This window comes from Odontesthes bonariensis, chromosome 21 (genome assembly GCF_027942865.1).
Source record: "Odontesthes bonariensis isolate fOdoBon6 chromosome 21, fOdoBon6.hap1, whole genome shotgun sequence".
Lineage (NCBI taxonomy): Eukaryota > Metazoa > Chordata > Actinopteri > Atheriniformes > Atherinopsidae > Odontesthes > Odontesthes bonariensis.
Window position 1 is genome coordinate 2,748,637 of NC_134526.1, and position 24,276 is coordinate 2,772,912.

General features: G+C 43.2%; 1 protein-coding gene across 2 annotated transcripts; it reads left to right on the plus strand.

Annotated features, from left to right (window-relative positions):
• The first annotated feature begins 1,089 nt into the window (after window positions 1-1,089).
• LOC142370790 (NLR family CARD domain-containing protein 3-like) lies at window positions 1,090-18,199 on the plus strand. Of its 2 annotated transcripts, XM_075453273.1 has the most exons (9): window positions 1,090-1,208; window positions 8,293-8,403; window positions 8,488-8,559; window positions 11,994-12,072; window positions 12,235-12,442; window positions 12,590-14,378; window positions 14,607-15,095; window positions 15,552-15,598; window positions 15,725-18,199. In XM_075453273.1, exons 2-7 carry the CDS (start codon window positions 8,336-8,338, stop codon window positions 14,809-14,811), a joined length of 2,421 nt encoding a protein of 806 aa, XP_075309388.1. In that variant the 5' UTR covers window positions 1,090-1,208; window positions 8,293-8,335; the 3' UTR covers window positions 14,812-15,095; window positions 15,552-15,598; window positions 15,725-18,199. The 2 variants fall into 2 exon arrangements, with proteins under 2 accessions (XP_075309388.1, XP_075309389.1); XM_075453274.1 differs by lacking the exon at window positions 1,090-1,208 and having other exon boundaries at window positions 8,014-8,403.
• The last annotated feature ends 6,077 nt before the right edge of the window (window positions 18,200-24,276 follow it).

Consider the following 24,276-nt stretch of genomic DNA (forward strand, 5'->3'; position numbering starts at 1 on the left):
TCTTGGAACCACATCTGTATCTGAGTGTGATGGCAGACTTTTTCTCTCTGTCAGTTCATATCAGTCAGTTATCTCTCTGTGTACACTCTCATTATCAGACTGATGAACATTTGTGCCAAAACACTGCAGTAAGAGGAGTAATGTTGGTGAGAACATCAGTATCACTGCATGTGAGGAGTTGTAGTTACTGACCGTGACCACTGGAGGGCAGTGATGATCGTAGTTTCTCTGTTCCGGTCCACATGATGACAATGACGGCAGCAGCAGCAGCAGGGTAGTCACAATGCAAAAGTTAAAATAGTATGTACAAAACATTATATTAAAAATAACCAATAAGAATAAAAAATGACAGAACAGCTTAAAATATATATTAAAAATATAGAACTTTATCTACAGTGTCCCAAGATTTAAAAGATGAATACATATGGCAGTGCAATAAAACTGACATAGTTAAGATAAGTTAAGTTAGTTAAGATTATTAACAGTGTATTAACAATATATTAACAATATAAACAGATGTGGACTGCAGTGGTGAGTTCACCTGTTGCAGAGGTGAGCTGTTGAACTGAGAGATGGTGAATGTTAGGAATGTTTCCCTGAAGCGTTCATTGTAGAAGCAGAACTGAATCAGTCTGTTGGAGAGTGACCTGAAAAACTGTGGTATCCATGTCTCCTCCCATCATCCCCATCACAGCACCACTGTTGGAGCTGATACAGATACACAGGAGAGAGGACTTTTAACAGTTTATTGGTATCAGTTTTACACACAGACAGCTGGATCCAGGATGACTCTGATTGGTGTGCAGACCAGAGAGATGTCACCTTGATGTGTTCACAGTTGGTCACATGATGACAGATGTTTTTAGTCTACCTGCACACATCTGGTGCATCTGTAGCAGTACTGAAGCTACAGAGCTCCTGCACAGAACAAATCCCAGTTTAAACCCTGGTTTTAATGTTTCTGATGGCGATTCTGGAGAATCTCAGAGAACATTCAGAGAGAACGGCTGAATAAATATCTTCAGATCAGAGTTTGTTGTTCAGGAACTTGGAGGTGTGTTTAACATGAACTCCACTGGTCAGACAGGTTCTATCTGTCCCGCCTCCATCACAGGTGGACTCGGCTCTGACTGGTTCCAGGAAGCAGCTCACCTGTGTCTCAGTCTGTCGAGTGGAGAGTCTTCTTCTTCTTCAGCTCTGAACGATCTGTAAGTTCAAACTTTCCTGTTTGTTTCTGCTCTGTGATGTTGGAGAACATGTTCACTTCTTATTTCAGAACAAAGTTTGATCAGTTTGAGTTTGAAGACAAATCTACATGATGATCAGATTATTGATTAACTGGAATCAATCAACATGATGATCAGGTGATATTTTTATGGGTTTCATGTTTTTATTTTATTTAAGTTAAAATATATTTATCACATTCATGACCAGAAAAATAGTCGTAAAATCTGAAACACCCCTGAGGTGGATCGAACCATTTTCTAACAGGTTTGGTGATTATTATCTTAAAGGAGAGAGATGTGTCATGTACAGACATGTAAGGCGGCCATTTTATAGTCACATTATAATGGGAGCAGACATAACACAGTGGCTGTCATAAAGCTGTTATAACAGGTCAGCCATCTTGGCTATGCCCTTATAAGGAGGGTCAGCTGTGTCATTAGTTGCTATGGAGACAGCTGTGTGTGTAAGAGCAGAGGAGCTCTGACTGACAGGGAGACCTTGGTGCTCAATACTGAAATGTTTGCCTCGAACAAACATTCGATGTTATGTTGGAAAACTATAAGTCATATCTGAAAGATTCTTCAACTGTGAGCGCCAGAAGGGACGGCAGAAGCCACTGGTGTATTTTTCATGCTGCTCCTATGTATGGTATTTTTTTAATGGCAGTTTTAAGAACAGCCTTCACATTGATTTGATAAGGAGATGAGGCGACCTGGTTAAAATGGCGGTCAATGGCAGCCAGAGTGGTCGCTCTCTGCGCTCAGAGGGGATTTTAGAGAAAACCGTGAGGCCAAGCACAATGAGGGTGACTTTGGGTGAAAGAGGACAAAAATACCTACATTTTTAAGTAAATTTTGTCTGGGTGCAGCAGACATTTTGGATGTGAGAGAAGTTTGTTTGGTGATTTTGGTATTAATTTCAAACTGGTCAATATAAGAGTATGAGACCCCAGGACGGCAGAGTGAGAGGAGTCCTGATTTTTCCTAAAAGTTAAACTGCTGTTGTGTCAAAGCTTTACAATATATCAGCAAACCCTTTAGTTTGGTTAAAGTTGAGTCTTTCCTGACCCGTTTAAACTTTGAATGATGTCTCTGTGATGAAGTATGGCTGAGTTATGAGGCCTCCAAATGGGGCTATTTTTGTCCCATCATACATGAATTTTAATGCATTTCCAAAGGGCCAAAATTCCCAAGTTTTGATTTTGATTTAATTTCAGCTCCTTTTTCTCAGTATTTAGACTTTTGATCAGCTTTATTAAAAGCCTCACACAGCTAAGATCTAACATCCTGTTTGTACCCTGTTTGTATTTGCTGTTAAAAAGTCCTCTGAAGTTTGCTGTTAATCACAGTTAGAATAATTCAGTGCTTTGAGTTGAGCTCTTTCTGTTCAGTGGTTGACTCTAAACCTGATTAGATAGTAAATGTTTAGTATGTGCAGATGTTGTACTGTTTGTGTAGAACACTGTTGGTTTCCATGTGGTTATCAACAGTCATTATTAAAATTTTAATAACTACACTGAAATATTTAAGCGTTAAAAAAACACATAAGAGTGTTTGTTTGTTCACTCTGAGCATCATGAGAAGGGTTAATGTCTTCAGATGTCAGCATCTGACTTTAACCGAGTCTGAGCGGTCCGACGACATATTTTCACACTGAAGAGATGAAGGTGTGGCTGTCTTACAGATCTCATAGTTAGATAAACAATGTTTAGACTTTACTAAATCATCCTGTAACTTCAGTTATTCTGTAACTTTCCTCTATTTACTGTTAAATGAAACTAGCTGCTGAATTCAAGCTCAAACTAACCTATGAGGCAGATTAGCTTGAAAGCTCTCAGCATTGCATCATGTAATGATGTGATGTGTGCTAATCAGATCAACTCCCAGCTGTAACACTAACTGATGGAAATAAATCAGCCTGCTTTCTTTTTGGCCTTGTCTCACATTGAAACAGAACTTGACTCTGTTAGTTTCCTTATCTGTTTTACTCTTATTTTCTAATGAACATACATGATGTTTTCCTTTAAATGTTGAAGGTTCAGAGCTGCCTGTGAAATATCTGAACAAAGAAAAGGAAACCAGCAGACACTGAAAAGTCATAGAAAGATCTGATCCAGTTTGTAGGAGATAAATCAACTGCTGTTCACTGTAAATATGAAACACTGTGGTATCCATGTCTCCTCCCATCATCCCCATCACAGCACCACTGTTGGAGCTGATACAGATACACAGGAGAGAGGACTTTTAACAGTTTATTAGTAGGCTATCAGTTTTACACTCACACTAGAGATGCGCGGTTGGATCGGGCGGATGACACGCCGAAAAATCGTATTTTAATTAAATTCGGGCGGGTTGCGGTTGAAGCACTGAAAAAAACAAACAAAAAAAACACATAATTTTCCAAAGGTAACGAACGAAAACATACATTATGACAAAGATCAAAGATGGCAGCGGCAGCAAAGTTAGTGCGAGAGAGGCTTAAGACGGGTGATCTTAAAACGAAACCTAAAGAAGAAAAGTGCCGTTTGGGAAAAATTCCACGAGGTGATCAATTCGGATGACACCAGTATGTGATTTGCAAAACTTGTGAATGCGTATATGTTATCCACTACATAGTAGTAGGCGGACTTATTGGCAAGATATAATGAACTACGCTGTTTGAAAAAGCCGATACAAATAGCCAAGGCACCTTCAATAGATACCTATCGGCGGATGGCGGGCGGGTTCGGTTTTGAAAATCGGTGAAAAAATGTTTGTGCAAATGGATAGCGGGCGGATATATATTTTTTGCAGCGGTTGCGGATGGGAAAATACGTCATCCGCGCATCTCTAACTCACACAGCTAGATCCAGGATGACTCTGATTGGTGTGCAGACCAGAGAAATGTCACTTTGATGTGTTCACAGTTGGTCACATGATGACAGATGTTTTTAGTCTACCTGCACACATCTGGGACGGCAGAAGCTGACTGACAGAGAGACCTTGGTGCTCAATACTGACATGTTTGCCTTGAACAAACAGTCGCTGTTCAAAAACTATAAGTCATATCTGAAAACTTCGTCAACTGTGAGCGCCAGAAGGGACGTCAGAAGCCACTGATGTATTTTTTATGCTGCTCCTATGTACGGTATTTTTTTTTATGGCAGTTTTAAGAATAGCCTTCACATTGATTTGATAAGGAGATGAGGCGACCTGGTTATAATGGCCGTCAATGGCAGCCCGAGTGGTCGCTCTCTGTGCTCAGAGGGGATTTGAGATAAAATCATGAGGCCAAGCACAATAAGGTGACTTTGTGTGAAAGAGGACAAAAATACCTACATTTTGAAGTATAATTTGTCTGGGTGCAGCAAACATTTTGGATGTGAGAGAAGTTTGTTTGAGTGATTTTGGTATTAATTTCAAGCTGGTAAAAATAGAGTGTGAGACCCCAGGACAGCAGTGAGAGGAGTCCTGATTTTTCCTAAAACTTAAACTGCTGTTGTGTCAAAGCTTTACAATATATCAGCAAACCCTTTAGTTTGGTTAAAAATGATTCTTTCCTGACCAGTTTAAACTTTGAAAAATGTGTCTGTGATGAAGTATGGCTGAGTTATGAGGCCTTAAAATGGGGCCATTTCTGTCCCATTATACATGAATTTTAATGCATTTCCAAGGGTTTTTACAGGTTTTCACAATTTTCAGTTTGTGTTTGAAGACAAATCTACACGATTATCAGATTATTGATTAACTGGAATCAAACAATGTTTTTTTTGTTTGTTTTCTTCACAAACAAACTGCTTCATGTTTTTATTTCCTGGAATCAAAGTGTTGTCTCCATCTTTAAAGGGGCACTAGGTAGCATTTTCACCTAAAATTATAGCCTTCAGGAGTTTACCAATGGTTAAACAAGTCAATAGTAAGCGAATGAAGCCTGTCTCGCTCCCAACAGGGGTCTGTATGCTGAGAATCCCATATGTAACTTCTGCAGGAGCGACCCGCTTCTGAAGTCTTGCGATGTGCGAGAAGAGTCGTTTGTGTTTACGGCACTTAGCTAGGTACTGTATGCTAGTTGTAGTTTTGTAGCTTATTAGCAGTCATTTGCGAGAGGTGAAAGCGTTTGGGTCATGGCTGAGCCACCACGGAAGACACCGAGAACCGACGACTTAAAGTGATGGTTCGGAGTAGATTCACCCTAGGGTCATTTGAACCGTGACATCCAGCCAAGTAGACCACCCGAAGTTTTTCCGATATTGACAACAAAGTATATGCTATATTCTACATGAATTTTTATGAATTTTTATGTTGTAGAGTTGTGAATTTATTTTATCAATGGAGAAATTGAGCAGCCTTGCTTTGTTGTCTACAGTAGTAGATCAACCCTCATCTTACATTGAAGTTCCCAGATCAAGGAAGTGACGTCGACGCAGCTTTAGCAGCAGAGAAGCTATCAGGCTTGTGTTGATGATAATAAACTCCTGGACTATTTTCAAACTTCCAAATGCATCGTTTTGTGAGTACAGACCATATTTGTACTACTGTAGAAGTTTGGTGTCATGGCATGTGATTTTAGTGTGGTAATTTTGGAGATACTGCCAGGGTCCATTAGCGCTTGTACTAAGCTATTCGGGATAACTCAGTAACTCAGCTGATGTTCAGCCAAGATCGGAAAAACTTCGGGTGGGCTACTTGGCTGAATGTCACGGTTCAAATGACCCTAGGGTGAATCTACTCCGAACCATCACTTTAAGACAGAGGAAGAGGTTACGAGACAGGGAAAGGGCTCGCACCCGTGTTAACATTGGAAAGGCATTTTCAGAATGGAGAGATTTGAGGGAGAAAGAGGGACACAAATCCTCTAATTCCTCCTGAGTTCGAGACATAGCCTAGCTTCAGAAATACACGAACTGACCTGATTAGAATAAGAATAGCGTTTTGATCCGAACAAGAATTGTTATCTACACATGAAAATGGATTCATTTGTTCGGATTATGATTGTAATCGGAATAGTGTAGAGCTAGTCTGCGTTTATTGCGGCGTGTATGTTGGTAGTGCCTGCGCGCATCTGTCTAAGATGTAACTTTTGTAAGTGTCTGCTAATACAAAGGAATCACTTCACGAATACACCATGATGAGGGAAGAATCCCATTCAAGATCAGCAACAGTATTATAGCATATTATCTTGAGTTCTCTCTTTAAAAAAAAAAAAAAAAAGTTTAGAAAATTTCTGATTATAGTATCTTACGTAGGCAGTCTACACTTGTGAATCAGATGACCTAACTGCACTGACTTCCACCACTGCTAATGATAGCCCCTTTCACACTGCGACCCGCTACCTTAGCCGGTCCAAATTGCACCTTCGACCCGCGTCAAGCAATGTGAACGCTTGGCGTGTTGGTGACCCGTGTCGCCTGAAGCCGAGTTCAGGGGGCGTGGCCTAGTGGCAGAGCGTCACACGAAACACATAAAATGCTGGGCGTGTACAATGACGTAGGCACAAGCCATGCGTCGGAGGTAGGGTTAAATACACCTGTCTGCATCAAATTTTTCAAACAAACGATGGCGGGACACCTTGAAATATCGTTTATGCAATTGTATATGCAGTTCATGGAGATGTTACTTTACGCTGCGTGGGAAACCGCGCTCTCCCATCTTTCTCGCCAGCCCTTCCAGCAGAGGTCCATCTTTCACCGTCCCCGAAATGTGGCGGTAAATAACGCCCTCTGCTGGGAGGCTGAGGAGCTCGCGGACCTCCTTGTCTCCCCAGTTGGCCATGTTAAAAAATGTCTCCAACTTGATGTAGGCTAAAACAGAGTGAAACTTGTCCTCACCTGTCGCTGTTGTTCTGAATCAGCTGTCCATTCTGTATTTTAAACTCCTCACGTCACGCCACGCCCACGTCCGACCCGCGTCGATTGCGTTCACATCAAACTCGGCAAAAAGACTAGGGTCCGACGCGGGTCGAAAGGCGAGTCGAGTTGACGCGGCAGCCCGGGTCGGCAGTGTGAACGCAACAGCGGACACGCTAAATTTGCGGATTAAACGCGGGTTATTCGGCAGTGTGAAAGGGGCTGATGATTGCCATTGCCAACCTTCCCCCCCACAACTGCTTTACATTTAGACTAAAAGTTTCAGAACTTCTATGCCTGTGACAAATAAAAGTCCTTGTAAATTACTTCACTTACCCTGGCCCAATGGTGTATGCTTATTAGGCTATACCACCACTGTCCCTTTTACATGTAAAGTATACAAAGTTGTTTACATGGAAAAGTAGAAAATGTTTTTTTTCCCCTAGCTACAAGCGCTTTCATGTGACTTCAACACCGGGCAAGACGAAGTCGAGGCCACCTATAGGGGGAGGGGGAGGAAGGTGGGCATTTTTACGACAGTGTAGAATTTCAGGTTGACCAGTAGAGATCGCTATACTGCCGATAACCAATCCTACCTTGTATCCCTTTAAAGTCAGAAAGAGCAGCTTCCTGTCAGACCTTTCAGAATAAAATGAGCTGAATGTCAGTTATGAAGCTGTGATGCAGCATGTATTTAACTTGTTTAGTCTGATGCTGAGGAGGATGTTCAGAGTTCATTGTGGTTCAGTCAGACTTTACATTCAGACTAAAATAATTCTTTAACATCATCCTATAGTTTCTGTTGTTGACCTGTTTCCTGTTTTCAAACGTTTCATTTGATATAATTTCAGCTCCTTTTTCTCAGTATTTAGACTTTTGATCAGCTTTATTAAAAGCCTCACACAGCTCAGATCTAACATCTGTCTCTGTTTGTATTTGCTGTTAAAAAGTCCTCTGAAAACTAAACTGACAGAATCCTTCATCATCGTCATCGGGACCATGAGGTGTGTGCTGGGCTGTAGCTCCATGCCTCCCTCTAGTGGACAGGTGGTGGAAGTACAGCAGCTGATGGCAGCTTCCTCTGCCTCAGCACTCCTGTCTGACTGCATTCAGCTGACACTGATATGAAACGGAGAATCAGAGCCAATCAGAGGAGGAGCAGCTGATCTTTTTACAGCACAGATGATGGAAAAGAGGATGTGAGTTGATGTGCAGATGAATGATGTGTGTTTCCTCTGCAGATGAAGGTAGAAAGTGTGTGTGAGCTGATGTGAGTTCAGCAGCATGGATCAGTGTGAGGACACTAAAACCTCTCTGTGTGGGGAACATGAGAGCCGGAGCAAAGCTCAGAGGTGAGGTGACCATCTCTAACTGTCCATGACTCTTCTCCATGTCAGAGCTCAGCACTCACATCACCAAACCACCTTTATTCACAGGAACCAACCTAGACCTGGACCTGGACCTGGACCTGGACCTGGACCTGGACCCGAACCTGAACCTGAACCCAGGTGTGTGTCCTTTAAGAACGACAGGTCCAATCAGTGATTAATTGATTTTCAACACAATGTTCCATCAGACAAACAGTAAGCACCTGTCAGTATTCAGTGGAGGCTCCATCATGTTTCAGTTGATTTATTTAAAATCTATAATTTTATTATTATGTTAGTCATTCATGTAATTTGGTGCATCTGTAATATTGATTCAATTAAAATTAAAACAAAGTGTTTTCAGTTGATTTTATTTGTTTAATTTAATCTCAGTTCAATATTTTAAAACCAAAACTGTCACATTTTTACTTTATAGACATTTTTTTTCAGAGGTGAGCTGTGTGTAAATGGTGTAACACTGTAAAATGTACCAGAGTCAGTTTGAACAGTTCTTATTCCAACTTGTGTTTAATGTGAGCTCTGATTCACATCCATTTCATGTTCACATGTGAAACTGTCAAAGTGGAAAGAATGGATGTTAAAATAGGTCTCTTTCAGGGAGTAAAATATTAATAATAATATATATTGTATGGGACCTTTTTCTAAAATAAATGTAATGAACAAAGTCAGCTGCTTTACAAACAGTCTAACATGAACAAAGTCAGCTGCTTTACAAACAGTCTAACATGAACAAAGTCAGCTGCTTTACAAACAGTCTAACATGAACAAAGTCAGCTTCTTTACAAACAGTCTAACATGAACAAAGTCAGCTGCTTTACAAACAGTCTGACATGAACAAAGTCAGCCGCTTTACAAACAGTCTAACATGAACAAAGTCAGCTGCTTTACAAACAGTCTAACATGAACAAAGTCAGCTGCTTTACAAACAGTCTGACATGAACAAAGTCAGCCGCTTTACAAACAGTCTAACATGAACAAAGTCAGCTGCTTTACAAACAGTCTAACATGAACAAAGTCAGCGGCTTTAAAAACAGTCTAACATGAACAAAGTCAGCTGCTTTACAAACAGTCTAACATGAACAAAGTCAGCTGCTTTACAGTCTAACATGAACAAAGTCAGCTGCTTTACAAACAGTCTAACATGAACAAAGTCAGCTGCTTTACAAACAGTCTAACATGAACAAAGTCAGCTGCTTTACAAACAGCCTAACATGAACAAAGTCAGCTGCTTTACAAACAGTCTAACATGAACAAAGTCAGCTGCTTTACAAACAGTCTAACATGAACAAAGTCAGCTGCTTTACAAACAGTCTAACATGAACAAAGTCAGCTGCTTTACAAACAGTCTAACATGAACAAAGTCAGCTGCTTTACAAACAGTCTAACATGAACAAAGTCACATGGATCAATAACATGAAGCTGAACCTCAGTACAGCAGTGGGTCCTTTATGAGAGGATCAGTAAAAAGTGTTGGGGGGCTCAGACAGAGTCTTTCATCAGACTGTCAGTCAGTAGTTTTCAGTGTTCAGTGGAGGCTGCATCATGTTTCAGATTAATTATTTCAGACTTGGATCAGTTCTTGATGTCTCTGATGAGATTAATTAGCTGCATCATGTGTGTAATGTGATGTTTACTTTAGTCTTGCAGCTCTTTATTAAAACAAAGTGTAATTTTCAGTTGATTTATTGATATATTTGTATCATTTTATTGATGTAATTTAAAACCAAATCTGTCACAAACTGAATTTTACTGAATTTATATCAAAGAAGTTTTTTTTTCCTATGAGTAAGTACTTTTAGCTAAACTTTTTCAAAACTTAAAGGGTGTGGCCGTGGCGATGCCTCAAAGTTTGATGACTCGCCATCACTCGCCACAAAACATGAAGTCGCTTATAACTCCCACATACATTATTGAATCTATCCCAACCTTCATACGGTGAATGCTGGACCCAGCCTGAACGCGCACATATAATCATAGTGACATCCACCTATAGCGCCACCTGCTGGTGGTTGGAAACGTCTGTTTTTTTCCACACCTCGCATTTGAACAAACTTCTCCTACAGATTTAATGGTAACAGCTCCAAACTTGGCCAGGTTACTCTAAAACTATGGGGGAACAAAAAATCTTGAGAAACTTTTCAAAACTCTGGACGGAGTGGTCGTGGCCAGGCGGTGAAAATCGTGTGATGGCGTTTGTGATTTGAAAGCCTTATCATCATCGCAAGGTCATGAAACTTGGCACACACGTCCACCCTGACAACCTTGTACGTATGTAAAGGGTATTGTGTGTGGGCGGAGATAAATGGCTAAGTGGCACCCCCTAGTTATTCTTATTCTTTGAATAAGGTGCTTGAAAACTCATGAAATTTGCCAGGGATGACCTGCCAGTCGACGAAATGGCAAATCTGGACTTCTTTTTTTTGGTAGTCGCTCATTGACTCTGTAGCGCCCCCCCACGATACTTCAAAATGGCCCTTCCATTGGGGTTAGTTTCGCGCGGGACGACGAAATACGTTACACTCATTTGTCATGCCCAGACGCACAAAAAAGTCTCATTCTGCCATGGTGCCACGTCCACAGGAAGGCGGCCATGTTGGATGGAAAGTGAGTTTTGGTGCCATTTTCCCCCATTAATCCTTGCATATGATCGAACTCGTCCCACAGATTTAATGCTACAAGCTTCAAACTTGGCCAGGTTACTCTTAAGACATGGGGGGAAAAAAACTTTGGAAACTATTTCAAACCTCAAAGGGCGTGGCCGTGGCGATGCCTCAAAGTTCGATGACTCGCCATCACTCGCCACAAAAAATTAAGTTGCTTATAACTCCCACATACATTATCCAATCTGTCCCAAACTTCATATGGTGAATGCTGGACCCAGCCTGAATGCGTTCATATAATCATAGTGACATCCAGCTATAACTTCACCTGCTGGGGGTAGTAAACCTCTTTTTTTTCCCCACATCTCGAATTTGAACAAACTTCTCCTACAGATTTAATGGTAACAGCTCCAAACTTGGCCAGGTTACTCTTAAGCTAAGGGGGGAACGAATTGTGGAGAAACTTTTCCAAACTCTGAACGGTGTGGGCGTGGCCAGGCGGTGAAAATTGTGTAATGGCGTTTGTGATTTAAAAGCCTTATCATCATCGCAAGGTCATGAAACTTGGCGCACACATCCACCCTGACGACCTCGTACGTATGTAATTCCAGACTGAAGTTTTTGTTGTATTTTAGAAACTACAGCTACGATCCAACCAACGCGTCAGCTGGACTCCTCACAAAGAAACAAATCTTTTGTCTGTTCACACAGTTCTGTATCCCTTCCTCCTCACACTGCTTCATCTGACCTCAGCTTCCTCCCACTGTTAGAAACACACTGAGCTCTTATCTTCTGGAACACAGATGCTGATGATGTGCAGCTTCAGAGTTAATCAGCTGCTTTATGGCTGCGTTCACTGCTCACATCCACATATCCCTTCATGGACCTTCACCTTGTGCTGCTCTCTGTGTGGACAGACACAATGTGAGCTCATTCTTCATGATTCCTCCACAGAGTGGACCAGCAGAGCTCAGAGGGTCCCAGTGGTCCGTCTGCCCAGCAGCATCAAACACAGCTGGACTCCATATTTATGGTCTGTACATGTACAACAACTACTTTTCCATCTGTTCTGCTCACAGCCATCTCCATGCTGCACTCTGTAGACCAGTGGGTTGTCAGTGTGTCCAACATGGATCTGATGTTTGGCTCCATGGTTTCAGTCTGATTGGCTCATTCATATAGTTTTCTGTTCCAGCTGCTGGAGGACAACATGCTCACTTTTGTGAAGGAGGAGCTGAAGAAGATGCAGAAGGCTCTGAGTCCAGATTACCCAGAATGCTTAGAGAGTCAGAGGGAGGGTGAGGATGAAGAGCAGAGGAGCAGCAGAGAGGCATTAGTGAAGATCACAGTTCACTTCCTGAGGAGAATGAAGCAGGAGGAGCTGGCTGACCGTCTGCAGAGCAGTAAGAGGATTTCTCTAAAGGTTTAACCTGCTGGATAAATGACACATTTACTGATGTCTCAGCACACAGAGCAGCAGATGTTCAGATACTCATTCTGTACAGGGTGGAAATGTCTGTTTACTGATGTTATTTGTTATCTTCATTCAGAATTGCATCAACTTAAACATAAATCTGCTCTGAAGAAGAAGTTCCGGTGTGTGTTTGAGGGGATTCCTAAAGCAGGAAAGCCAACCCTTCTGAATCAGATCTACACAGAGCTCTACATCACAGAGGGAGGGAGCGGAGAGGTCAATGATGAACATGAGGTCAGACAGATTGAAGCAGCATCCAGGAAAGCAGGCAGAGCAGAAACATCCATCAGACAGGAAGACATCTTTAAAGGCCCACCTGGAAGAGATGAACCAATCAGAACAGTGATGACAAAGGGAGTGGCTGGCATTGGGAAAACAGTCTTAACACAGAAGTTCACTCTGGACTGGGCTGAAGGCAAAGCCAACCAGGACATCCACTTCATGTTTCCATTCACTTTCAGAGAGCTGAATGTGCTGAGAGAGAGAAAGTTCAGCTTGGTGGAGCTTGTTCATCACTTCTTTACTGAGACCAAAGCAGCAGGAATCTGCAGCTTTGAACAGTTCCAGGTTGTGTTCATCTTTGACGGTCTGGATGAGTGTCGACTTCCTCTGGACTTCCACAGCAAGGAGCCCCTGACTGATGCTACAGAGCCCACCTCAGTGGATGTGCTGCTGACAAACCTCATCAGGGGGAAGCTGCTTCCCTCTGCTCGCCTCTGGATAACCACACGACCTGCAGCAGCCAATCAGATCCCTGCTGGCTGCGTTGGCATGGTGACAGAGGTCAGAGGGTTCACTGGCCCACAGAAGGAGGAGTACTTCAGGAAGAGGTTCAGAGATGAGGAGCAGGTCAGCAGGATCATCTCCCACATCCAGACATCCCGAAGCCTCCACATCATGTGCCACATCCCGGTCTTCTGCTGGATCACTGCTACAGTTCTGGAGGATGTGTTGGACACCAGAGAGGGAGCAGAGCTGCCCAGCACCCTGACTGACATGTACATCCACTTCCTGGTGGTTCAGGCCAAAGTGAAGAAGCTCAAGTATGATGGAGGAGCTGAGATAGATCCACACTGGAGTCCAGAGAGCAGGAAGATGATTGAGTCTCTGGGAAAACTGGCTTTTGAGCAGCTGCAGAAAGGAAACCTGATCTTCTATGAATCAGACCTGACAGAGTGTGGCATCGATATCTCAGCAGCCTCAGTGTACTCAGGAGTGTTCACACAGATCTTTAGAGAGGAGAGAGGGCTGTACCAGGAGAAGGTGTTCTGCTTCATCCATCTGAGTGTTCAGGAGTTTCTGGCTGCTCTTCATGTGCATCTGACCTTCAGCAACTCTGGACTCAACCTGATGGAGGAACAACAAACAACCTCTGTGTGGTCAAAAATGTTTTACAAACCTAATCTAAAATATCTCCATCAAAATGCTGTGAACAAGGCCTTAGAGAGTCCAAACGGACACCTGGACCTGTTCCTCCGCTTCCTCCTGGGTCTTTCCCTGCAGACCAATCAGAGGCTCCTACGAGGCCTGCTGACACAGACAGGAAGTAGCTCACAGACCAATCAGGAAACAGTTGATTACATCAAGAAGAAGATCAGTGAGAATCTGTCTGCGGAGAGAAGCATCAATCTGTTCCACTGTCTGAATGAACTGAATGATCGTTCTCTGGTGGAGCAGATCCAACAGGCCCTGAGTTCAGGAAGTCTCTCCACAGATAAACTGTCTCCTGCTCAGTGGTCAGCTCTGGTCTTCATCTTACTGTCATCAGGAAAACATCTGGATGTGTTTGAGCTGAAGAAATACTCTGCTTCAGAGGAGGCTCTTCTGAGGCTGCTGCCAGTGGTCAAAGCCTCCAACAAAGCTGTGTGAGTACAGAGATAAATATGTTTTAAATGCTCTGTTTACTTGTTAAAAGGAGAGAAAATAACTGAGTTATTTCTCAGATCATTTCAGTTTGTAGATAACACAGATTCACAGCAAACAGTTCCATCAGATCAGTTTACATCAAGAGGAAAGAAACACGCTGCAAGAACTTTATAATATTTATAAAGTTCTTACATAACTTAATTCTCTTCCTGTTATTCCCTCCTCAGACTGAGCGACTGTAACCTCTCAGAGAGAAGCTGTGCAGCTCTGTCCTCAGCTCTCAGCTCCCAGTCCTCCAGCCTGACAGAACTGGACCTGAGTAACAACAACCTGCAGGATTCAGGGCTGAAGCAGCTGTCTGTTGGACTGCAGAGTCCAAACTGTAACCTGGAAGCTCTCAGGTCAGGATTCATTCAACTGTTCAGCTGCTGATCATTTTAATTCTGCTTTACAGTCATGGATGAACAGCTGACCTGTTCAGGATGGTGTCTGCTGTTGGAGTCTTTTCTCTCAGTTTCTGCCATTTGTGTTGTTTCCTGCAGCCTGTCAGGCTGTCTGATCACAGAGGAAGGCTGTGCTTCTCTGGTCTCAGCTCTGACCTCCAACCCCTCCCATCTGAGAGAGCTGGACCTGAGCTACAACCATCCAGGAGACTCAGCAGTGAAGCAGCTCTCAGCTGGACTGGAGGATCCACAGTGGAGGCTGGACACTCTCAGGTATGGAGAGCTCTGCTGCTTTAATCATTTCCCTTCTAACCGGCTCATCAGCTGGTTAGAAGTGATGCCGAGCAGCGAGGGAGGAGCAAACCTCTGTGAGGAGGAGGAGGAAATGTCTGCCAGCATTAGCCGGTGTCCCCTTAAAACAGCCTGGATCTGTCAGAATGATGGAGGTTTATCGTGTCATTCCTCAGATAAATGGGCCCCAAAGAAAACATACATACCAGCAACCATCTGCTGGTTAATGCACAGCCTGTAAGGAAACATATTCAGCAGATTCAGAGACTTTATTCATCCAGTTAAAGGGACATTTCTGTGTTTCTGAAGTGGGGCTGTGTGAAGTCCTCATGAGCAGTCAGCATCTCTCTCAGTGTAGAACAATGTGTGAGAGCCATGTAATGTCCATGTTTGATGCTGAAAGAGACGGTGCTGCTCTGACCCCCCTCCTCCTTTCAGGGTGGAGCCTGCTGGAGAACGATGGCTGACACCAGGTCTGAGGAAGTGTGAGTGTGTTCTTCATCTGATTCATGACATCCAGCCATCTTCACACTGTCACATCACTCATTGATCAAAGTGAACAGATGATAGATCAATAACTGCAGCTGGACTGTGTTTGTTCTCTCCATCAGATTCCTGTCAACTCACAATCGACACAAACACAGTGAGCAGGAAACTGAAACTGTCTGACAGCAACAGGAAGGTGACACGTGTGGAGGAGGTTCAGTTATATCCTGATCATCCAGACAGATTTGATGAATGTCCTCAGCTGCTGTGTAGAAATGTTCTGACTGGTCGCTGTTACTGGGAGGTCGAGTGGAGAGGAAGGGTTGATATATCAGTGAGTTACAGAGGAATCAGGAGGAAAGGAGGCAGTGAATGTGTGTTTGGATGGAATGATCAGTCCTGGAGTCTGAGCTGCTCTGATGGAGGTTACTCTGTCTGGCACAATGCCAGAGAAACATCCTCCTCCTCCCCCTCCTCCCCCTCCTCCTCCTCCTCCTCCCCCCCCTCCTCCTCCTCCTCCTCCTCCTCCTCCTCCTCCTCCTCCTCCTCCTCCTCCTCCTCCTCCTCCTCCTCCTCCTCTGTCTGTAACAGAGCAGCAGTGTATGTGGACCGTCCTGCTGGCACTCTGTCCTTCTACAGAGTCTCCTCTGACACACTGATCCTCCTCCACACCTTCAGCACCACATTCACTGAAGAACCTCTGCATCCTGGATTTAGGTTCTGGTTCTGTTCATCTGTTTCCTCAGTGTCTCTGTGCTGAGTATACAGAGTGTCCTCCTGTCAGAGAATCCCTGCTGAACAGATAGTTCAGTCTGTTCATGTCTGTCTCTTTCACTCAGAAACACTTTTTCAGATTTGTGGTTTCAAGCGTTCTTATTCCAAAGGAGAAAGAGTCCTCGGACTTGAGTCAGCTCCGGATGATCTCCCTTCTAAATGTAGAGGGGAAGATTTTCTTTAGTTTAGTTGCACAGAGTTTAGCTAGTTATTTAGAAAATAATAGCTTAATAGATACTACTATGCAGAAGGCAGGAATACCAGGTTTCACAGGGTGTTTAGAGCACACTAGCATAATTTGGCATCAGATTCAGACAGCCAAGACTTGCATGTTTTATTTCTGGATCTAGCAAATGCATTTGCTTCAGTGCCACAAAGCCTCATTTGGAAAGCGTTTGAGTATTTTAGAGTGCCCGTAATAGTTGTTAACTTAGTAAGAGCACATTTTCAGGATATTAGACTGTGCTTAAGTACAGCAGGTTTCAACAGGAAAGTTAATAAGACAATAAGGAGGCAAGGCAGCTTGGAGGATGCTTGTGATTGGGAGATGCAGGTAGATTTAGGAAATAAGCTTGTTGTTCCCCAGGAAATAGTCTCTACAAATCTAAGGCCTGATATAGTCTTGTGGTCTAGGAGTAGAATGAGTCTAATTCATAGAGCCCAGTCTCATAGAGACTGTTCCTTGGAGGGAATTAGTAGCAGAAGCATATGAAAGGAAAAAGCTTAGGTATGTGGAGTTGGGGGCAGAAGCAGAGCAGCGAGGATGGAAGGTTAGAATCTGTCCAGTGGAAGTAGGATGTAGAGGATTTGTTGCAAAGTCTGTTGTCTCATTGTTGAGGGAGCTGGGTGTAAGTGGACAGAGTGTGAGGAAAAGAGTGAAGGAAGTGTCAGATGAGGCAGTAAAGTCCAGTCAATGGATTTGGATTAGAAGAAGCAATAGTAGCTGGGGGCCCAGCAGGGGGAGCACTTAGGGTAAACAGACTCTTTGAAGAAACAAAGAAGAAATTCAGGATATTTAAGTGGAGGGTGTGGCCCATGTGAGTCTTTTGAAACCAGGCGGCCATTTTAGGTGAGTTGGCCTGTTTTGCTTTGTTTTTTTGCTGGCATTTTTAGTGATTGTAGGACTGTTTAGGTGAGTTTGTCTGCTGAATCTGCTAGTGTATCTTGTCCTGCCTCCACCTCTGGCACCCTCTATATTTTCATCACCCCCTACCCGGTCCAGGGTTTGAATCCCATTCCTACTTATCTTTACCTCTTTATTTCTCCCCCTACCCGAACCAGGGCTTGAATCCCCAAACCGCTGTGACTGGTGTGCAGTTGGTGAGAGGCTGAGGTAGCTTGTGTTTGTGGAAAAAAATAGAAAGAAAAAAGATGGTTATTGTGTTGTGAGGAGCAGTGATGGCTGGCATTAGGACTCTGGGACGCCAGTGATCACTGTCTAGCCTCCTGGAGGTGACGTGGGCCAAACTCGACGAAACACTGATGAAAGGAGGTTCCCCCCTGATGACCCAAATGACATGTTGGTCAGTACTGCTCACTGGTGTATATAGGGAGTATAAGGAATTATTCACTGAGTCTGGTCCATTTTTTATTTGGCACAAGTTTTTTGTGTTTATCTTAAATCACTGATTCTGCTCCAATGAGCAGAAGTTTAGTGAGCAGCCAGGGTTCATCCTGATGATATGCGATTATAGTCTGAATTATTGATTTCTCATCTCAGACAGTTGATATTTTACATAATGTTACATCATTATTTTTAAAATTCAGTCTTGCAATGTTTGACTTTGTATTTGAAATGTTGAATTTTTAAAATCTTCAATAAATATTTTCAAAAATCATTTTGATTTAATCTTTTACATTAAATTTGTATTTAGTATCTGAACATTTAGACTTTTTGATAAAATGTTTAATTATTTATCTAAAACTTTCACTTTATTGATGAAAATATTTTTGAGAAATTGTATGTCAGATGTTTTATCTTACATTTTTATTTCTTTATGGATTGTTTATCTTTTATTTATTTATTTTTTATTTTTATTTGAACATAGTTTACTCTTTAGCTCAATAGATTGATTAAATTATTACCTTTTCTTTGAGGATGCTGAGTTTTAATAGATTTTTCTTCTGGAGTATTTGATACTTTTAAAATGTAGATTTCTTTAGATTTAATACAACAGTGGCCAATTATTAGCTCCAACAACCAAACACTGATTTGGAAAGTAAATGGGTTGAACTGTTTGGAATTTAAGATTAAGTTAAACAAGTAATTCAAGTGCTTTGAGATTTCTTTTGTTGTGAATTGGTGCTATACAAGTAAAATTATTATAGCTGATCATCAACACATTGATATGGCAGCTGCATGAGACCAAATCATGAACAAAAATACAAAAATAAACAATAACGACAAAAGAGTATAGTCCTAACGGAAGAAAAAAGTCTAAATTCAAATTCAAATTCAATTCAAATTAAAAAATACCTTATTAATCCCCCGAAGGGGAAATTCCAAGAAGTTCCAGTACAACCCACCCAGACAGACAACATAAAAAACAAAACAAGGGAGATGGGTGACCGTGGCCATGCAGCTCAGTGATGAGCGCAGCACCTTCCAGATAGGAGAAAATACCACATTAGGTGAGAGGAGGAGAAAAAAAAATCATATTTCACACTTTACCCTTACCAGGGTACGCCCACCATTGAGAAGGTTGCCCAAAATGGAATGACTGTGTCAGCCTTCTATGGGCAAGTCAGGCAAGTAGGAACGGGCTACTCTTAAATTTTCAAAGTACCTCATTATTAATTTCAAATTGGGCTACCTTTGGATATGAAAAAGTAGCCTCAGGAGAACGGATCATCCTGATCTTTGACCTGAGCGGGGGCACCTTTGACGTGTCCGTCCTGACCATCAAGACGGCATCTTTGAGGTGAAGAGGGCGATAATTTATAAGATCAGTGATGTTGAAGATGTACAGAAGTTAAATATGTTTATCTTTGCTCTGCTGGACATTCCAATAAAAACTAAAGTGAATTTTATGACTTTCTTTATTTCTGGTTCTTGTTTTATTTCAGAAATTGATTAATAAAAAGCCTCCACGGGAACTTATAACATAACTGGTTTGTTTCTATCAGATACAGTCTTAGAGTCTTAGACACAGTCAATAAACAGCTTGATTTAAGATTTTTGTTCAGGAAAATACAAATATAAGAAATGTGTCAGTGACATGTAAACATAATTAATATCTATGTTATCTCCAGAGAAACTGTTTGAGTTTCACACAGAACAATTAACATCTTTTCCTGTTATTAAAAATAAACTAAATTATTCGTTGTAGCCAGTAGACGGCAGTGAATGCAGGTTTGTAAAGATGGTGAAACTGATCTGGAAACAGTTTTAGCAGGAAAATCAGAAATACCTTTAACACTGAACTGAGTGTAATTTTTTTTATTTACTGATAAAAGTACAGTTAACTTCAGTTTAAATGATCCCCTTGGGATCCACCTAAAACAGAACAGCAGTGTTTTCTGTAATAATCAGACCAGAGTTAAAGGATAAGACCGTTTTTTTGACATTGGGCCCTTGATTTCACATTATAACATGATGTTCTACTCACCCCTGCTTGTTGTTGGTCATTTGGAGCTGTTCCGAAGATATTCGCGAGGCGTCTGGCTGCTCTCTTGAGATATTCGGCCATGAAACGGGTTCATATGGGCAAGTAAATACAGGCACAAACTATGCTGTTTATAATTTATTAATTACTGTACACTAGCACTGATAACGGGGAGGTGCGTCGCTTACTTAAAAAAATCCGGGTTACTGTCATTTTGAATTTTTGTCGTAAAGTGGGTGTTACTGACGTCCTCGTCGTGCTACTACCACAGACAGCCCACAGACCTGCTGCCTGCTGCCTGCCTGCGCTGCTCATTCGGCTAAAATTCAAAATTAGTAACCCGGGTTTTTTTAAGTAAGCGACGCACCTCCACGTTATCAGTGCTAATGTACAGTAATTAATAAATTATAAACAGCATAGTTTGTGCCTGTATTTACTTGCCCATATGAACCCGTTTCATGGCCGAATATCTCAAGAGAGCAGCCAGACGCCTCGCGAATATCTTCGGAACGGCTCCAAATGACCAACAACAAGCAGGGGTGAGTAGAACATCATGTTATAATGTGAACTCAAGGGCCCAATGTAAAAAAAACGGTCTTATCCTTTAAACATGGCCGTGTAATACACAGGTTTATGTGTAATTAAATGGTTCATCTGTTTGGTCACTCTTACCGGAGCTGGGAGGTGATTTTAACATCTGTTAAAATGATGGATGGACTGAGGGGAAAAATAATGAGAAAAAGGTTCAAAATACTCCACAAAGACTCAAAATAAACTCAAGGAAACAAAAATTGCAAACACTGAGATCTGAAAGGAGTAAAAGAGGATCCATAATGACGGAGAGGAAATGTAAAACTTTCTAAAACCTTCATCAGACTGTGAATCAGCACGAAGAGACAGATCAACCTCAAAGAAAAACATCCTTAAAGACACTAAATTAATATAAAAAGACTCCAAATCAATGAGCAAGTCACAAAATGATGTAAAATCATCAGAAAGAGCAGCGATGGAGGAAGAAACCCCCTTAAATAATCTTAAACAACTAAAAGTATGAACGTTTTGTTTCCCCACCACAGTTTATATCACCAGCAGCGTGGGTGTTCACACATAATTACAGTAAATTTAGGTTTTATTTTTGTTCCTGATTTTAACAATATTACAAAGGTGAAAGAAGGCAGTTCTAAGCCCCTTTCACACTGCAACCCGCTACCTTAGTGGGTCCAAATTGCCACTTCGTCCCGCGTCGAGCAATGTGAAAGCTTGGCGTATTAGGTGACCCGTGTCGCCTGAAGCCGAGTTCAGGGGGCGTTGCCTAGTGGCAGAGCGTCACACGAAACACATAAAATGCTGGGCGTGCACAATGACGTAGGCACAAGCCATGCGTCGGAGGTAGGGTTAAATACACCTGTCTGCATCAAATTTTTCAAACCAACGATGGCGGGACACCTTGAGGACTTATTTTTGCAATTGTATATGCAGTTCATGGAGATTTTCACTGGTCCCGCTGGCTGTTTCGTTTGCATCTTCGATCTCGGCGGGGCTGACAGATGCTGCGCTGGGGGACAGGAGACGGTGGTGTGGGAAGAGGAGCGGGTGCGAGCTCCATGCTGCCCTGAATGGCAATGGGGTTGGCAGAGTGGCTTCCTCCCCAGATGGCTTGGCACATGTCGAAATATGGCCAGTCCAATCGCCCTCTGCCACTCCTGCCGTTGTGGTCATTAACAGCATGGAACTTTTTCCTCATGACCTTTAGTTTGTTGGTCACCTGCATCTTGCTGCGTGGGAAACCACGTTCTCCCATCTTTCTCGCCAGCCCTTCCAGCAGAGGTCCCTCTTTCACCGTCCCCGACATGTGGCGGTAAATAACGTCCTCTCCTCTGTCTCCCAAGTTGGACATCTTCAAAAATGTCTCCAACTTGAAGTAAAACAGAGTAAAACTTGTCCTCACCTGTCGCTGTTGTTCTGAATCAGCTGTCCATTCTGTCCACGCCACGCCCACGTCTGACCCGCGTCAATTGCTTTCACATCAAACTCGGCTCGGCAAAAAGACTAGGGTCCGACGCGGTTGAGTTGACACGCCAACCCAGGGTCGTCAGTGTGAAAGGAACAGCAGACACGCTAAATTTGCGAATTAAACGCGGGTTCTTCCTCAGTGTGAAAGGGGCTCTAGAAACCGGTTTTATTTGTGAGCCTGAATACAGATCCTGGTCAGAAATAACTCCAAGGTTCCTCACTGTAGGACCAGAAGCCAAAGAAATACCATCTACAGTAATTATATAACTAGATTAGTTCCTTCAGGTCTAAAGAAAACATGTAGAAACAGAAAGGTCTTTAAGGTCATCCAGGTCTTTATGTCTTTAAGACATGCTTGTAGTCTGACCAACTGATTGGTTTCATCTGGTTTCATAGATAAGTACAGCTGAGTATCATCAGCATAGCAATGGAAATTTATGCCATGCTGTCTAATAATGTTACCTGATGGAAGCATGTATAAAGTGAAAAGAATCAGTCCAACCATTGAAACCGGGCTCTTTCATCCCATTCTTGCTGCCATCCTTTACGGTGGGAAGATCTCCTTCAAACACTTCAAACTCCTCCTCGATAACCCTCTCCGCACTGTTTATTAAATCTGTAATTGGTTATAATTGTCGTTTGATGATGTTGTTGTTTGATGGATTGTGTTAGAACTAAATCCTCCAACTCCTCTGCAGTGGGTTCTGAAGAATAGCAGTTGGGTGTCAATATGGAACACATGTACATTATATGTCAATCTTTTAAGGATGGTGACCTACTGTTGAACAGTGCTGAGATGTCCACAGAATCATTAGCTGGAAGTCTGTGGATTTCCTAAAAAATTGTATTGGTACTTTATACTTATACTACTTATGCTATTTATCAATGTAAGACATTTAAATTAAAAGTTTTTCTTCCTGGGGCCATGGTCCTGATCTTCTCTTGACGAATCCTTAGAGCTAGGATACCCACATCCGGTCCTCGAGGGCCGCTGTCCTGCAGGTTTTAGATGTTTCCCTGCTTCACCTGATTCTGATTAATGCATCGTTAGCAGGGTTCTGCAGAACTTAATCTTTTGAAGTGATCCATTTACTCTGAATCAGGTGTGTTGAAGCAGAGAAACATTAAATGGGGTGAGGTGTTCCGGGCCCGTCCGACAGGGGGTGGTCGGTGGCGTAGTGGGCACAGCAGGCACCCCATGTACAGAGGCTACAGTCCTCGCTGCAGCTGGCCCCGGTTCGAGTCCCGAACCGGACGGCCCTTTGCTGCATGTCTTCCAGCTTTTCTGGGGGGACCCCGAGGCGTTCCCAGGCCAGCCGAGAGACAGTCTCTCCAACGTGTGCTGGGTGTTCCCCGGGGCCTCCTCCCAGTGGGACGGGCCCAGAACACCACACCAGGTAGGCGTCCAGGAGGCATCCTAATCAGATGCTCAAGCCACCTCATCTGACTCCTCTCGATGCGGAGGAGCAGCGGTTCTACTCTGAGCCCCTCCCGGATGACCGAGCTTCTCACCCTATCTCTAAGGGAGAGCCCAGACACCCTGCGGAGGAAACTCATTTCGGCCGCTTGTATTCGCGATCTCGTTCTTTCGGTCACTACCCACAGCTCGTGACCACAGGTGAGGTGATGGATGGAACATAGATTGACCGGTAAATCGAGAGCTTCGCCTTCTGGCTCAGCTCCTTCTTCACCACGACGGGCCGGTGCAGAGCCCGCATCACTGCAGACGCCGCACCGATCCGCCTGTCAATCTCCTGCTCCATTCGTCCCTCACTTGTGAACAAGACCCCGAGATACTTGAACTCCTCCACTTGGGGAATGCTCTCTCCCGACCCGGAGAGAGCATTCCACCCTTTTCCGGCCGAGGACCATGGTCTCAGATTTGGAGGTGCTGATTCTCATCCCAGCCGCTTCACACTCGGCTGCGAACTGCTCCAGTGAGAGCTGAAGGTCACGGCCCGACGACTACAACAGAACCACATCATCCGCAAAGAGCAGAGACCCGATTCTGAGGTCGCCAAAACGGACCCCCTCAACGCCCTGGCTGCGCCTAGAAATTCTGTCCATAAAAATTATGAACAGGACCGGTGACAAAGGGCAGCCCTGACGGAGTCCAACCCTCACAGGAAACATGTCCGACTTACTGCCGGCAATGCGGACCAAACTCTGTCACCGGTCATACAGAGACCGAACAGCACCTATGAAGGGGTCCATACTCACGGAGCACCCCCCACAGGACTCCCAGAGTGACACGGTCGAACGCCTTCTCCAGGTCCACAAAACAC

Coding starts and splice junctions, on each gene's coding strand:
- LOC142370790 (XM_075453273.1), top strand. CDS start 8,336: ATGGATCAGTGTGAGGACACTAAAACCTCTCTGTGTGGGGAACATGAG. Junction 8,404..8,487: donor AGCCGGAGCAAAGCTCAGAG/GTGAGGTGACCA, acceptor CTTTATTCACAG/GAACCAACCTAGACCTGGAC. Junction 12,073..12,234: donor AGCTGGACTCCATATTTATG/GTCTGTACATGT, acceptor TTTCTGTTCCAG/CTGCTGGAGGACAACATGCT.